The 16,612-nt window shown below is 42.0% G+C and overlaps 1 protein-coding gene across 1 annotated transcript in view; it reads right to left on the bottom strand.

The window, feature by feature from the left end:
- Positions 1-16,612, bottom strand: part of LOC143297418 (fibrillin-2-like) — a 118,765-nt gene that overhangs the window by 71,272 nt on the left and 30,881 nt on the right. Inside the window, exons 7-15 of the mRNA XM_076609763.1 lie at positions 13,051-13,176; positions 11,613-11,774; positions 10,471-10,629; positions 7,960-8,082; positions 7,231-7,353; positions 6,220-6,345; positions 3,988-4,110; positions 1,250-1,375; positions 257-472 (exon numbers count right to left, since the gene is read on the bottom strand). Of these exons, the coding sequence (XP_076465878.1) occupies positions 257-472; positions 1,250-1,375; positions 3,988-4,110; positions 6,220-6,345; positions 7,231-7,353; positions 7,960-8,082; positions 10,471-10,629; positions 11,613-11,774; positions 13,051-13,176 (1,284 nt within the window). The remainder of the gene's footprint in view (positions 1-256; positions 473-1,249; positions 1,376-3,987; positions 4,111-6,219; positions 6,346-7,230; positions 7,354-7,959; positions 8,083-10,470; positions 10,630-11,612; positions 11,775-13,050; positions 13,177-16,612) is intronic.

Raw genomic sequence — 16,612 nt, 5'->3', positions numbered from 1 at the left:
TCCATGCTGATCTACAGTAAAGATAAAGACACAAACATACCTTTTCTGTCATGGTCCATACTGATCTACAGTAAAGATAAAGACACAAACATACCTTTGCCGTCATGGTCCATGCTGATCTACAGTAAAGATAAAGACACAAACATACCTTTGCCGTCATGGTCCATACTGATCTACAGTAAAGATAAAGACACAAACATACCTTTGCCATCATGGTCCATACTGATCTACAGTAAAGATAAAGACACAAACATACCTTTGCCATCATGGTCGGTGCCCTTGCCGTGAGGACAGAGGGTGGGGAAGTCACGGTCATTCATGCTTGGACAGATCTCACAGCCCTGACCCCAGGCGTAGGTGAATCCCGGGATCATAAGGCTGCAGCAGCACGTGGACTTGGACACCATCATGGGTAGGGGGTTCAAACACCGACCCCTCTTCACATCAGGGTAACACAGACTGCGACGCAGGTCTGATGGAAAACAATTCAGCCATAACTTCTTCACGCTTCAAGGAAAAAATCACATTCTGACCGTACAAAATCACTTTTGCAAATAGATGTTAAACTAATGACCAATCATCACATTCTGAATGCTGAATCTTTTAAACAACTAAACGATTCTCTTTAAGGGGACAACAACAATAAAAATCACCCGAAAAACCCAGACATGAATTCTCTGAAGGCACAACCAATGGACATCAACTGGCGAAAAGTTTCATGACAATAATATTCCCTGATACTTCATGTTCATTTTTCAATTCTCAGCACTAAGCAGTACCCTTGAGTTAGGACAGGACTATCATTTTGTCAGGAAAGAATAAACCATTAAAAAAACATACAATATAGTATCCAGGATTAAATCATCCTGTGCATTATTCATGACCAACTGTGAATATCTACACTAAAAGAAAACATGTGAATGCATGTCGGTATTAGTTCCATCTCTGATAAAATTCTTTTCTTTTTTTTAAACAAAGAGGAAGGAAAGAAGAGAATAACACAGAGAAACAGACAGAAAGATAAACAAAGAGAGAGACAGAGACAGACAGACAGACAGAGACAGACACAGAGAAAGAGAGAGATGCCCAGACATTCAGAACAAATAAAAAGGAGAAGACATTACCCAGACAGGTGCGTCCATCCAGGCCCATAGAGAGACAAAGATAGACAGACAGACAGAGACAGACACAGAGGGAGAAAGAGAGAGATGCACAGACATTCAGAAAAAATAAAAAGGAGAAGACTTACCCAGACAGGTGCGTCCATCTGGGCCCAGGGTGAATCCCCGAGGACATTCACACCTGAAGCTGCCCTGGTTGTTGACGCACTGCCCATTGACACAGATACCCGGGGTGGTGCTGCACTCGTCGATGTCTGAAATGAGGGAGGAAAGAACAAACTGTACATGTGGGATGTTTACTTTTTTACTGCTGAATGTGGGACAGAGGCAAGAAACTCTCAAGGGACAGAGACATTTGCTGACCCTGGTGCTGAAGAAATATATACATGTCCTCCGTCCAGTCAGGAAACATCTGCACAATTTTTTTTTACCCCACAGGGTGTACCCTTTTAACAAAAAGAATGATTTTCAGTTCTCATGAAGTCTTCTTTATGATATCAAGAAATTCTGGGAAAAAAAGTCACCTTTAGACATCATTTAAACTATCCATCTTCTTGCTTTCTACTCTCTCACCCTCTTCCTACCAAAAAAAAACAACAACAAACAAAGAACAAGAGAGGCAAGGCCTTCAAGACTCACTTGTGATACACTTTAAAAAAAAAATCTAATCGTTAAAATGTGTTCTGTATTTGTTATTATAAAGCTTCGCGTTTAAAAAAAAAAAAAAAAAGTCCTAACCAGATTCGAATTAAGTCCCCTAGCATCAATTACAGAGTAATTTCCCTTTTTTAATAACCGCACCAAAACGTTTGCAAAATAAATAAAACTTCCATGCTTAGCAAAAGAAGTTCCTGTTTGAACAAAAAATGATAATAATGACTGCTCTTGTTGTTGGGTCAGAATATCAGATCAAAGTACCAAGTTTAGAGAATACAAAAAATATAAATATAACAGTAAATGCAGTTTGGATATAATTAGGCTTCATTTTTTTTTTTTTTTTTGTGCCCATCCCAGAGGTGCAGTATTGTTTTAAACAAGATGACTGGAAATAACTGAATTTTTCCTATTTTTATGCCTAATTTGGTGTCAACTGACAAAGTATTTGCAGAGAAAATTTCAATGTTAAAGTTTACCACGGACACACAGACACACACACACACACACACACACAGACAACCGAATACCGGGTTAAAACACAGACTCACTTTGTTTACACAAGTGAGTAAAAAATATTGGGAAAATGTATGTAATGAAGCAGGACAAGAACACTGCTGAACAAACCTTGGCTGTTGACAAATGTCTAAGTTTATTTTAGGATCATGAAAGAGACTCTAACTCCAACAGGGTGTACCCTTCTAATCATAACAAAAATTTTCATCTCTCATGAAGTTTTCTTTATGATATCAAGAAATTCTGGTGAAAAAAAATTACCTTTTGATGTTATTTCGACTCTCCACCTTCTCGCTTTCTACTCCCTCACCCTCTTCCTACCAAAAAAAGAAACAAAATCAAAAACAAAAACGCTGGGAAAAGTATGTTAGGAAGCAGAACAATGCTAGATAAACTTTGGCTTTTGGCAACTGTCTGAGTTCATCTTAGGATCATGAAAGAGACTTTAACAATGCTTGTTACAAAATTTAATGTCTGTAGACCTTTAAACCAAACTAATGACCTGATGCCTGGAAGATGGAAGATGAGGACACTTACCAACACAGAAACCTGAAAGCTGAAGACGCTTACCAACACAAAACTGAAAGATGAAAACGTTTACCAACACAGGAAACTGAATGCTGAAGACATACCAATAAAGGAAACTGAAGACCCCAATATACAGAAAGCTGCAAATTAAGATACTTACTAATACTGGATAACTGAAGGCCATCCCAACACAGGAAACATAAGACACTTAGCAATACAGGAAATTGAAGACACTTACCAACACAGGAAACAGGAGATACTTACCAACAAAGGAAAGTGAACCGAAAGTTGAAGACACCAGCACAAGAAAGTGAAAGCAGAAAACACCTACCAACTTAGGAAACTGAAGACACCAACAAAGAAAACTGAAAGCTGAAGACACATACCAACAAAGGAAACTGAAGACACCAATATATAGGAAACTGCAAGTGAAGATACTTACTAACACAAGATAACTGAAGACACTTACCATCACAGGAAACTGAAGACACTAACACAGGAAACTGAAAGCTGAAGACATTTACCATGACAGGAAATTGAAGACACTTACCAACATAGGAAACTGAAGACACTTACTGACACAGGAAAGTGAAAGCTGAAGACATTTACCATGACGGGAAACTGAAGACACTTACCATCACAGGAAACTGAAGAAACTTACCGACAGAGGAAACTGAAAGCTGAAGACATTTACCATGAAAGGAAACTGAAGACACTAACACAGGAAACTGAAGACACTAACACAGGAAACTGAAGACACTAACACAGGAAACTGAAGACACTAACACAGTAAACTGAAGACACTAACACAGGAAACTGAAGACACTAACACAGTAAACTGAAGACACTAACACAGGAAACTGAAGACACTAACACAGGAAACTGAAGACACTAACACAGGAAACTGAAAGCTGAAGACATTTACCATGACAGGAAACTGAAGACACTAACACAGGAAACTAAAGACACTAACACAGGAAACTGAAGACACTAACACAGGAAACTGAAAGCTGAAGACATTTACCATGACAGGAAACTGAAGACACTTACCGACACAGGAAACTGAAAGCTGAAGACATTTACCATGACAGGAAACTGAAGACACTTACCGACACAGGAAAGTGAAAGCTGAAGACATTTACCATGACAGGAAACTGAAGACACTTACCAATACAGACCTCTCCTCCAGCAGACTGCTGGAATCCAGGGTTACAGATACACTTGTAACTGCCCATCATGTTCTGACAGCGACCATTGGTGCACATGCCTGTGGTGCGACACTCGTCATAGTCTGTGAACAAACAGTGGTATAAAAAAAATCATTCTTTTTTACTTCATTCATTTGCCAGCTTTCATTTTCATCATCATATTTTGATGTATTTACTTATTTGTTCTTATTTCACTTCAATCACCAGCGATGTACATGTTTCATTTTCATCATTACAAATACATTTTACTGATTTGTTTATTTTGTTTATTCATCTTATTTCATTTTAGGTGAATGTTCTACACACATGTGGTGTTAGCTCTTGAAGCCTGAACAAGGCATTGGTTTTAAAACACTGGTCATGCATCTTCTCCATTAATTCAACCAAAGCATATATGGAGCAGTCTGTATGCCTTGACACCTCCTTGAAACTGAAACTGGAACAGTGGAGTGATGGCCTAGAGGTAATGTGTCCGCCTAGGAAGTGAGAGAATCTGAGTGCGCTTGTTCAAATCACGGCTCAGCTGCCGATATAATCTCCCCCTCCACTAGACCTTGAATGGTGGTCTGGACGCTAGTCATTCGGATGAGATGATAAACTGAGGTCCCATGAGCAGCATGCACTTAGCGCACGTAAAAGAACCCATGGCAACAAATGGGTTGTTCCTGGCAAAATTCTGTAGAAAAATCTACTTCGATAGGAAAAACAAATAAAACTGCAAGCAGGAAAAAATACAAAAAAAATGGCTGGCGCAGTAGTGTAGCAACGCGCTCTCCCTGGGGAGAGCAGCCCGAATTTCACACAGAGAAATCTGTTGTGATAAAAAGAGAAATACAAATACAAATTTAAAAATAAACACACAATTTTTTAATCAAGAAAAAAAGAATACATAGGGCACAACAGCCCCAAAATATCTGTCACTGTGTTTCTGTCTTCTACAGGCACATATATCTATGATGTGAAATGTCTCATTTGTGAATAACCAAATAAAGTCACACAGTCACCTCTTCAGTGTGTGTGTGTGTGTGTGTGTGTGTGTTTGTGTGTTTGTGTGTGTGTGTGTGTGTGTGTGTGTGTGTCTGTCTGTCTGTCTGTCTGTCTATGTGTCTGTCTCTGTGTGTGTCTGAGTGTTATGTACACCAGACTGAAGTAACAAAAAAAAAACAGTTATGAGGACAAAGAAATTAATTTCCTACAGCTATAAAGATAGATCAAGTATACCTTTACACCAACAGTTAAGAACATAAAAAGATGCTTCCCTTTTAAATATAAAATCATTTCCTTTTTTAATTTTTTTTCTTTTTTGAGATGTTTACTGAACACTGTGTGGGTTTCCAAAGCTTACAGTTACTGTCATGAGTGATAGCCATGAGAAATTTAAGGAAGGAGGCGGAGGAGGGGACAGAGGAAACTTCTGACTATATTGTGGACCATGAAAATGACAGAGGTCCAGACACCAGACTGAAGTAACAAAAAACATTCATGAAGACAAAGAAATTCATTTCCTAAGGCTATGAAGATAGATAAAGTTTACCTTCACACTGACAGTTAAGAACATAAAAAGCAACTTCCCTTTCAATCTGGAAAAAAGGTTTCCATTTTTACCAGCTTTTTAATCTTTTTTTTCCAGATGTTTAATGAACACTGCGTGAGTTTCTGAGGCTTACAGTAAGTAATCATAACAGTAACCTTCATGAGCAATAACCACGGGAAAAGTAAGGCAGGAAGTAGGTTGAGGGGTTAGAAGAAACTTCTGACTATATTGTGGACCATGAAAACTGACCTAGGAAAGGGAGGGACTTAAAACTCTACAGTGAACTATGAAAATGAAATGTTTCCTGGGCTGGGTTTCACGAGCTATCTTAGCAACATCAAGTTTGCTTAACATTATGAATATTCATAAGTCTATGCTAATTCCAAACAATCAGGAAAATTCTTAAATGCCAAGCTAACTTAGCACTGCTGAGACTGCTCATGTAAACCCAGCCCTGGAGTTAACTAGGTCTCCCCCAAACCTATCCTTTACATAATCAAATATAGGACTTTCAGGGTGTTGTTGCAACTTTATTATAGTTCAGGTTTCTTCTTGTCATTGTATGGCCAAGATTCACAAACTCTACACAGTCTGTCAGATAAACGTATAAAGCAGATGAAAAAAAAATGTGACCAAACAGACAAACGGACAAACTCACCCAGGCAGAAGGCTCCATCCGGGGAGAGTTGAAAACCTCGGTTACATTCACACTTGTAGCTTCCGTCCAGATTGACACACCGTCCATTCACACACAGCCGTCCATTTTCACTGCATTCATCAATGTCTGGAAAAAACGAAACAGTAATACATGTATCTCAACAAAACTAACAGATTCATCATATCAAGTGTACTCATGTTTGGTAATTAGTTCTTTACCATATCTGTGGAACGGTGGCCCAGTGGTAATGCACCCGACCAGGAAGCAAGTCACCAAGAGTTCAAGTCCCATATACAGATCAGGAATTTTTACTTGCCCCTTGAGTAGTGGTCTGGGTGCTAGTATTTCATATCATGTTTATGTTATACTGAAGTCCTATGTGCAGTATGCCCTTAGCGCACATAAAAGAAAGCATGGCAAGCAGAATCATGTGCAAAAATTCACATTACTAGTAAAGCAAATACACTTGCAGACAGAAAATGAACAGGTATGGACATATAATCTACACCACATCTGCTAAGCAGACGCCTGACCAGCAGCGTAACCAAATGCACTTAGTCAGGCCTTGGGGGGAAAAAAGTGCATAATGGATACATCATTAAATTGATGTGTAAATAAATACACAAATAAATAAAGAAAGAAAGAAATACATGAATAAAGACATGCAGCATTGCAAATAATGCGTACCACATCAAAATAATGTTCTCCTTATCTGGTTTCATTAAAAGCATGTTTGTCAAGCTTTCATTTTTATGAACATTTTTATTTCCTGCTTCGAGTTAAATCAGTGCATATTTCCAAATCAATTGTCAAGTCAATTTTGTTATCAAAGACAAGTGAACAAGTGGTCACTGTTGCTCATGTTTACAATGCAAACATTCATGCACTTAAGAGATATGCACAAGTATTCAATGGTATCACATAAAATTACATTGACACATTCCACTGTGCACTTGACAAAGAAATTTGTGACAGACACATATTTTTTTCAAGGTGGGGTACCAGTCTCACCAAAGCAGATCTGTTGATTGGGTGACTGCCGGTATCCAGGGTTACACACACAGGTGTATGATCCGTCCATGTTGAAGCACTGACCATTGGGACACATCTGTTTGGTTTCACACTCGTTCATGTCTGCAATCGTAACATGTCACTTGTGATTATTTGCTGTTCTTGTTTAACCAGTGTCTGTTCCATGGCACTCACTCATCTAAAATGTTAACATGTCACGTGCTCATGTATATTGTTCTTGTCTTGCCAGTGATTTACCATGGCACTCATTCATGTCTGTAACACAAGTGCAGAAACATTTACATGTGTGTGTAATATATATATATATATATGTGTGTGTGTGTGTGTGTGTGTGTGTGTGTGTGTGTGTGTGTAAATTCCTTCTGCATTTGTGTTTGTATATAATTTTGAATTTATGTTTGTACTTTTTATGTTTTTATGTTCTATGCCCCCCCCCCTCTCCTCCCCACCTCCCCTTACCATATTCGTTGTGACCCCAGTACACTTGGTAACAAAGATATATTATATTCTGATCTATTCAATTCTTATTCTAACTGTACCTCAATTCTCACTCATGTCTCTAGTTTTACCATCATACTTGTTCATGTCCATAATTATACTTCCAGATTCATTCTGTCCATATGTATACACTAAGTATATCCATGGTGTATCAATATTGTTATTCTGATATTCATGAATATTATTGACAATGAATATAACTGTCTTTACCTGTGCAATACCTTCCATCAGGTGAGAGCACAAAGCCCCTATTGCATTCACACCTGAAGCTTCCTTGTGTGTTGATGCAACGACCGTTACGACAGACTCCACGCTGACTGCATTCATCAATATCTGCAATGAACACAACATAAATTAACCATTATTAGATTAATGCATTCCGACTGAAGGTCTAAATTCTGGTGTGTTGAACACTGACATTCATATCACCACATTACTGGACTCCATGATTTTCAAAATAATTATACATTCACAATGACACTTTTATACAATTTTCAGATACTTTTAGACAGTTTTCAAACACTTTGCACACACTTTCTCACTCTCATAAACACACACACACACACACACACACACACACATCTCACATCTGCAGGAGAAATGCACAGAGAGCACCTCACACCGTGCAACCAGAAACCCAGACATCTGTAAGCACTGACTGAACATAAGAGAAGGAGAAATTGTCCACCACCAGAGAACAAACAGACCCAAAACTGTGTATATATACTATAAATGGGGACAGTCACCGATCAAGAAGGCAAGTTGAAGCACCAACAAGAACAACAAAGAGAGAGAAAAAGAAAAAAAACAGAAACAGAAAAAAACCTACTGCTCCATTGCCTGCATACAGGTGACACTGAAAAAAATCATTTCTGTACACTGCAATACACAATGAAACACCAGTATGTTCAGAGACATTGGTTCGTATCCCATCACTGCCACCATGTGATGATGCTGTTGTTGTTGTCAGGATTATTCATGACATTCTGAGAGAACACTGGCTGAATTTTTAAACGTTTCATATGAGGTGAAAAGTACCCAGAGGGTCACTGCTTGCAAGAAGTAAGCAAAGACGGCAGAGACAAAGACAGAGATGCTTATCAGCCTAGGAAGGGATGGAAGTTCACACTCCTTGACCATGGTGCCAAAGTTATTTTTAGGGTTGCTGTAATTGCTTGTGTTGCCCAAACTCCACAGTTAACTATAAAACAAAACTGGGTCACTGCACTGCCTTTCCAACCACAGGGTTGTTAGATCACATTAAAAGTATGTGTCCAACAGACTGAAAGGGGCAGCTCAGATCCCTGGGTGAATGACCTGCCTGGACAGAGCATGCCTGATATCTGGCAGAGAAATTTCTTCTTCTGTTTTCATGGGCTGTGATTCCTTCATTCACTGATGCCAACATGTAAGCTTCATGCCTGTCACCATTTTTGCCTTGCCATGTTACAATTTCAGGCGTGGATGCATGCTGGGCGTGTTCGTGTTTCCATAGCCCTCTTAACAACATTTGCCTCCAATGGGGTTCGAACCAGTGTCCTCCCATTCGAACAGTCCATAATGCTAGCTGATTGTAACATTCACATTTGATCTTCTGCCTGGTTATACGTATGATGGAGGTGAAGGCACAAGCGGGTCTGCACACATGCCGTGCCGGGAGACAGAACAACCACACTGTGAACCCAAGGGGCATTTCGGGGAATCAAAACATGTAGGCCTACTTAGCAGACCCTCAAGACAGAATTCCCTCCACTTCACCACTGAGAATGTTGAGAAATAATGGATATAAGACCAGTCTCCAAGTTCCAGAATCAATCAACAGCACAACGACACAACAAATCTCTTGCAGACATCCAGAAAACAAGTGAAGCTGCTTCCTTGTACAAAACTGCCAGGGTCCCGGACCCCTTGTGAAGGGAAGGGAGGTAATGATGAGAGAGGCATTGCCTGCATCAGCGTTTGTCAGTGAAGCCGACACCCCACCCTGATCACCAGTAAGACCCGTCAGCATGCTGACAGAACCAACCATGCATGACGATGTGACTGGGGAAGGCCAAACAAGTGGTAGACAAGGATGAGGTAAGGTCAGTGTGGGAGATAAGGCAGCCAGTTAAAGGCCTTCGCTAAAAAGGAAAGAAGAACGGTTCCACGCGAATGCCTTGGTCTTCTTGGAGGAGAAGTAACACCTGGCACTTCTCACTGATGAAAGAAAACTCAACCAGACATCACCTGCAGCCCACATCATGAACATGTGACTTCCGACACTTCTGGACTGAGGAATAAGCATGGCCCGGGCAAGCTTTCTTCTTTTTCTACTTCTTCCTTAAATGTGTGATGACACTGGGGCGACGAAGAGACCTGTTCGCTGGATTCTTCCACGTCTGTCTACTATGTGTCAAAGCATGGGTTCCTGCTAATGGTTCTCTGCAACTGGTAACCATGTAACCCGTTCCCCTAGTAACATTCGGCACGTGAGAAGTAAATCAACAAGAAATTCCCATCTGGAGGAGGATGGGCCCAAGAAACGCCGCACTGAAGAAAAGAAAGGTCAAGCTTTATTGAGGAACCAATGAAAAAGCAAACTTTATGATAGGCCATAACATCAAATAAATATACAAACACAAGAAAATGAATGAAATAGTCAAAGATCTGATAACTGCATGCAGATGAGCCTTTCCTTCCTGTACGCCCTGTTACTTATCAGTGGGGTTAAGCGCTCACCAACACAGTTGCCGGAAGAGTCGTTCCTGAATCCAGGGTTACATTCACAGCGAAAAGAGCGGCCCTCGCTGATACAGCGACCGTTCTGACACAACCTGTCTACCATGGAGCAGATGTCCATAAAGGGCTCCGAGTCCAGGCACAAACGTTTGTAGGCATCTGAAAATGTGTCAGAAATAAAATCAAATTAAACTCTCTGTGTGTGTAGGGGGTAGGGGGCCGCTTGTTTGTTTGTGTGTGTGTGTGTGTGTGTGTGTGTGTGTGTGTGTGTGTGTGTGTGTGTGTTTGCGTGTGTATGTGTATGGTTTGTGGTGTGGTGTCGTGTGGTGTGGTGTAGTGTGTGTGTGTGTGTCGGTGGGGGTGGGGGTGGGGGGTGTCAGTGTGTGTGCCCGTGCGTGCAAAGTGTGCATGTGTTGTGTGTTGTGTGTGTGTGAGAGAGACTGTGACAAGCGACTGTAAAGAAAATGAAACCTTACAAGTTCTAATGAGACATTACACGTTTATGGAAAACAATTGCAGCTTCGGTTATTCTCATCCCTAATTCACACTGTGGAAGAAAGGAAGATGACACCACATTATACAGGATTGTCACGTCAGTAAAAGCATCTTCAGAAAGCCATTGAATTATTCTAATTCCTAACATGTCCACCCCAAAGATAAACTCCCTGGTAACAACTGTTCAAGAGCTCAACCTGTACTCTCTGCTCATGTGACAATGATTCATCGGTCAGTCGTGGTCGCCTACAGTATTGCGTCTCGGTGCTGCATCGGAGCTTTAAGGTCCGATTCGCCTATTCCCGTTTCGCCTACTCTTTGACTGCGCCGTCACCCGCAGTGGCCTCTTTGTCCTGTTCCCACTACCAACCCGCCGTTCCCACTTTGCCTACTCAGCCTCTCACTGGAGAGGGAGTTTGACTCTTTTTGTCTTGCTTCATCATCATCATCATTATTTTGTACTGGCGGTGGTGGTGGTAGCAGCAGCAGCAGTAGTAGCACCAGCAGTAGCAGCAGCAGCTGTAGTAGTAGCAGCAACAACAGGAGTAGCAGCACCAGCAGTAGTAGTAGCAGCCGTAGTAGTAGCAGCAGCAACAGCAGCAGGAGTACTAGTATCAGAATGTACAGGAGTGTGCACAGTGTCTAACCTGAGCCGGGCGCGGGGCAGGGCTGGCACAATTGGGGACTCAAACTCCAGCCCTTGCCCATGTTGACGGCACAGCAGCAGTCCTCCAGCGACAGCTTCTCCGAGATGCGATCCTGGCACTTCCGGTTCACCACCCGGGTGTAGCAGTACCCAAGCTGGGCCGCTGCCAACAGTTATCGTCATCGTCACCATGGCAGTAAAGCCAGAGGATATTCTCTATCAGTGATCAGTCATTGTCATCATACCGCTCAGCAGTAAAACCATGGACATTCTCTATCAGTTATCGTCATCGCAGTAAAACCATGGACATTCTCTATCAGTTAACGTCATCGTCATCATAGCATACAGCAGTAAAGCCAGAGGCGTTTTCTATCAGTTATCAGTCATCGTCATCATAACATCCAGCAGTAAAACCAGCGACATTCTCTAATATTTATCAGTCGTCATCATACTGTTCAGCAGAAAAACCAGAAATATTTTCCATCAGTTATTGTCATCGTCATCAGAGTATCCAGCAGTAAAGCCAGGGGCATTCTCTATCAATTATCGGTAATCATCATCTGAGTCAACGTCATCACACGGTTCAGCAGTAAAACAGAATATTCTCTGTCTATTATGAATTATCGTCACTATACCATTTAGCAGTAAAACCAGAAACATCAGTTCTCTTTCAACAATAAGTCATTGTCATCAAAGCATTCAGCTGTAAAAATCAGGGATATTCTATATCAAATATCAGTCATCGTCATCATAGCATCCAACAGTAAAATGAGGAACATTCTCTGTCAACTATAAGTCACCGTCATCAAAACCATCGTCATCAAAGCATTCAGCAGTAAAACCAGGGGTATTCTCTATCAATTACTAGTCATTACTACCATGCAATTAAGCAGCAAAACCAGAAATATTCTTTGTCATCACAGCATTCAGCAGTAAAGCAGGGATGTTCTCTATCAATTATAAGTCATCAACATCATACCATTCAGCAGTAAAACAGGGATGTTCTCTATCAATTATAGGTCATTCACACCACTGCATTCAGCAATAGATAAAACCAGATATATTCTCTGTAATAATAAGTCATCATCATCTTAATTCTTGTCATCATAACATTCAGCAGTAAATGAGCTGCCGTACTTCATTTATAACTTTTTAATTTGTTCCCTAACACACACACACACACACACACACACACACACACACACTCGCTCACTCACACACACTCGCTCACTCACACACACACACACACACAAACACACACACAGTCACACACACACAGTCACACATACACACTCACACACACACTCACACACACACACTCACTCACTCGCTCGCTCGCTCACACACACACACACACACACACACACACACACACACCACCACCACCACCACCACCACCAGACAATACCTGGAAACACCAGCGTCGGTCAGATACTTACAGGTGCAGGCCGTCCTGTCTGGTGTAGGCTCAAAGCCAGGGTTACAGGTGCAGAAGTAACTGCCCTCCGTGTTGGTACACTGACCGTTCCGACATACCCCGGGGAGGGTCTCACACTCGTTCACATCTACACATCAGCAACAATGCACGTAATAAACAGGCTGTGAGACAGTAGGAATAAAAAATAAAATAAAATAATAATAATGGTATTCATATAACGCTGAATCTTGTGCAGAGACAAATCAAAGCGCTTTCGCACCAGTCATTCACGTGCATGCATAATTCTAAAACTGGAGAAACTGAAGACAAGGAAGAGGCAGGGAAGGGAGGCTATTTTGGGAAGAGGTGGGTTTTAAGGCCAGGCTTGAAAGAGCTGAGTGTGAAGACTCGACGAAGCAAAAGAGGAAGTTCATTCCAATTGCCAGGTCCAGAGACAGAGAAAGAACGGCGGCCAACAGTCAAGTGTTTGAATCTAGGTATGCGTAAACAGAGTGGATCCGAAGCCGATCGTAGTGAGCGAGATGGAGTGTAGAGGTGAAGGCAGCCACAGAGATAGGAAGGGGCTGATTTGTGAATACATTTATAACATAGAGTGCTGATCTTGTACTTTATTCTGTGTGAGACAGGGAGCCAGTGGAGATGTTACAAAAGAATACTTGTGAGGGAGGCTTAGGCAGAGAGAGGGAGTGAGCATAACAGTGAAGCTGAGTTTTCACAACATGTTGGATTAAGCCCTAGTGTGCCTTTATTATTATCATTATATTTGTTATTTTAAGTAGTTGTAGTAGTAGTAGTAGCAGTATTTGTTGTTGTTGCTGTTGTTGTTGTTGTTGTTTTAGCAATTTAGAGTTGAGTTTCTTCTTCGTTCGTGGGCTGCAACTCCCACGTTCGCTTGTATGTACACGAGTGGGCTTTTACATGTATGACCTTTTTTTACCCCGCCATGTAGGCAGCCATACTCCGTTTTCGGTGGTAGAGTTGAGTTTGACCCGTTGGCTTACTCCCTTAAGTTCAAGGTGATGAAGGCTTTGTTCTTGGTTCGAAGAAGGCTGCGTTGTTCGATGGGGTGAATCCTAGCTGTCTGACACACGCGTATGCCGGCACACGTTCACTGTGATCTCTCTCCGTCACACACACACACACACACACACGCACACACACACACACAACTGGCGCACGCGCATGCCGGCAAACGCTCTCTCTCTCTCTCTCTCTCTCTCACACACACACACACACACACACTGGCACACACACACACACATCGACACACACAACTCGCACACACACACACAACTCGGACACGCGCATGCTCTCTCTCTCTCTCTCACACACACACACACACAAGACCGAAGTTCCCGGATCCCGGATATGTTACTCGTATGCGCCCCCCCCCCCTCCCCCCCCGGCCCTACTCCCCTAAAACACACCGACAATAATAAAGACGACGTTACTTGTACGCGCTGCCACATTGTGGAGATCCTGTCGGTCAACTTTTCATCATCATCCTTCAATCCAGGCTTTCCTGGCGCTTTGCCAACCATGCCGCAGTAAACTGTCGCTGTGCATCTGTTCTCGGAGAAGGAGGAAGAAAGAAGTGGAAGATGAGGGAAGAGAGAAAGCGAGATGATGGTGAGGGAGACAGAGAGATTGCCAAAGTAGATCAAGAGTGAAGGGCTGTGATGTGTGCAAGCCGTCTGGAAAAAGTCATTATTCTTTTAAAATCAAAGATTTTGGCTTCTGCATACCTGAAAGAGCCATCCACCCACTTCTCTCATTAAAATACACACAGACTCTCAATTGCGTACACGCTGCTGGTGATTAGCATACACTCGCGCACGCTTACACACACACACACACACACACACACACACACACACAGATGTCCAAGCGATCACCTGACACAGCAGCCGCTCAGCTGACACGCCCACATGGGTACATGCAGAGCTCTCTCTCTCTCTCTCTCTCTCCCTCTATATATATATGTGTGTATATATATATATACACATTATAGATATATATAATTATCTGTACACCCACGTACCATATACGCATATACCTGCAACTAAGTGGCATACAAAAACATATATACGCACACACAAGTGTACACGCACACGCGGTAAATACGGACACGCTCACACACACATAGACATGCTTTCATGCACGCACGCGCGCACACACACACACACACACACACACACACACACTGTTGTCATAGTTATCTTCACATTGTTAATTCAAGAACACTGAACTAAACGGGCAACGTATTTGACTGACATAAACACGGAACTGTTATGGTCATTATATGCGCGTGTGCGTACGTGCATGCGCGTGCCCTTGACAGACACAAACACAAGACTCAAGACTGTAACGGACATTGCGTGCGTTCGTGTGCCCTTGACAGACTAAAAAAACAAGATGATAATGGTCACTGCGTGCGTTTGTATATCTGCCCTTGACAGACACAAACACAAGATTGTAATGATCATTGCGTGCGTTCATATGCCCTTGACAGACAAAAACACAAGATGGTAATGGACATTGCTTGTGTTCGTATGCCTTTGACAGACACAAACACAAGATGGTAATAGTCATTGCGTGCGTTCGTATGCCTTTGAAAGACACAAATACAAGATGGTAATGGTCATTGCGACAGTGTGTTCGTATGCCTTTGACAGACACAAGCACAAAACTGAAATAGTGCACATGAGCGTGCTTTCGTGTGACCATGGTAGACGCAAACACAAGACTGTAATGATCATTGCGTGTGTCCGTATGCCTTTGACAGACAAAAACACAAGATGGTAATGGACACTGCGTGCGTTCGTGTTCCCTTGAGAGACACAAATGCAAGATGGTAATGGTCATTGTGTGTGTTCATATGCCTCTGACAGACACAAACACAAGATTCTAATGGTCATTGCGTGTGTTCCTATGCCTTTGACAGACACAAACACAGGATTCTAATGGTCATTGCGTGCGTTCATATGCCTTGACAGACAAAAACACAAGGTGGTAATGGTCACTGTGTGCGTTCATATGCCTTTGACAGACAAAAACACAAGGTGGTAATGGTCACTGTGTGCGTTCATATGCCTTTGACAGACAAAAACACAAGGTGGTAATGGTCACTGCGTGCGTTCATATGCCTGACAGACAAAAACACAAGGTGGTAATGGACACTTCTTGCGTTCGTGTGCTTTTGACAAACACAAGCACAAAACTGAAATAGTGCACACAAGCGTGCTTTCGTGTGACCATGACAGACGCAAACACAAGATGGTAAAGGACATTGCGTACGTTCGTGTGCCCTTGAGAGACACAAACGCAAGATGGTAATGGTCAATGCGTGTGTTCATATGCCTTTGACAGACACAAGCACAATTGTAATGATCACTGCGTTCTTTCGTGTGCCTTTGACAGACACAAGCACAAGATGGTAATGATCATTGCATGTGTTCGTATGCCCTTGACAGACTTAAACACAAGATGGTAATGGCCACTGCGTGCGTTTGTATGCCTTTGACAGATGCAAACACAAGATGGTAGTGATCATTGCATGTGTT

The sequence above is a fragment of the Babylonia areolata genome, chromosome 22 (assembly GCF_041734735.1).
Source record: "Babylonia areolata isolate BAREFJ2019XMU chromosome 22, ASM4173473v1, whole genome shotgun sequence".
NCBI lineage: Eukaryota > Metazoa > Mollusca > Gastropoda > Neogastropoda > Buccinidae > Babylonia > Babylonia areolata.
The sequence above is the reverse complement of the archived record's forward strand: the minus strand, read 5'-3'. Positions and strand labels throughout refer to the sequence as shown.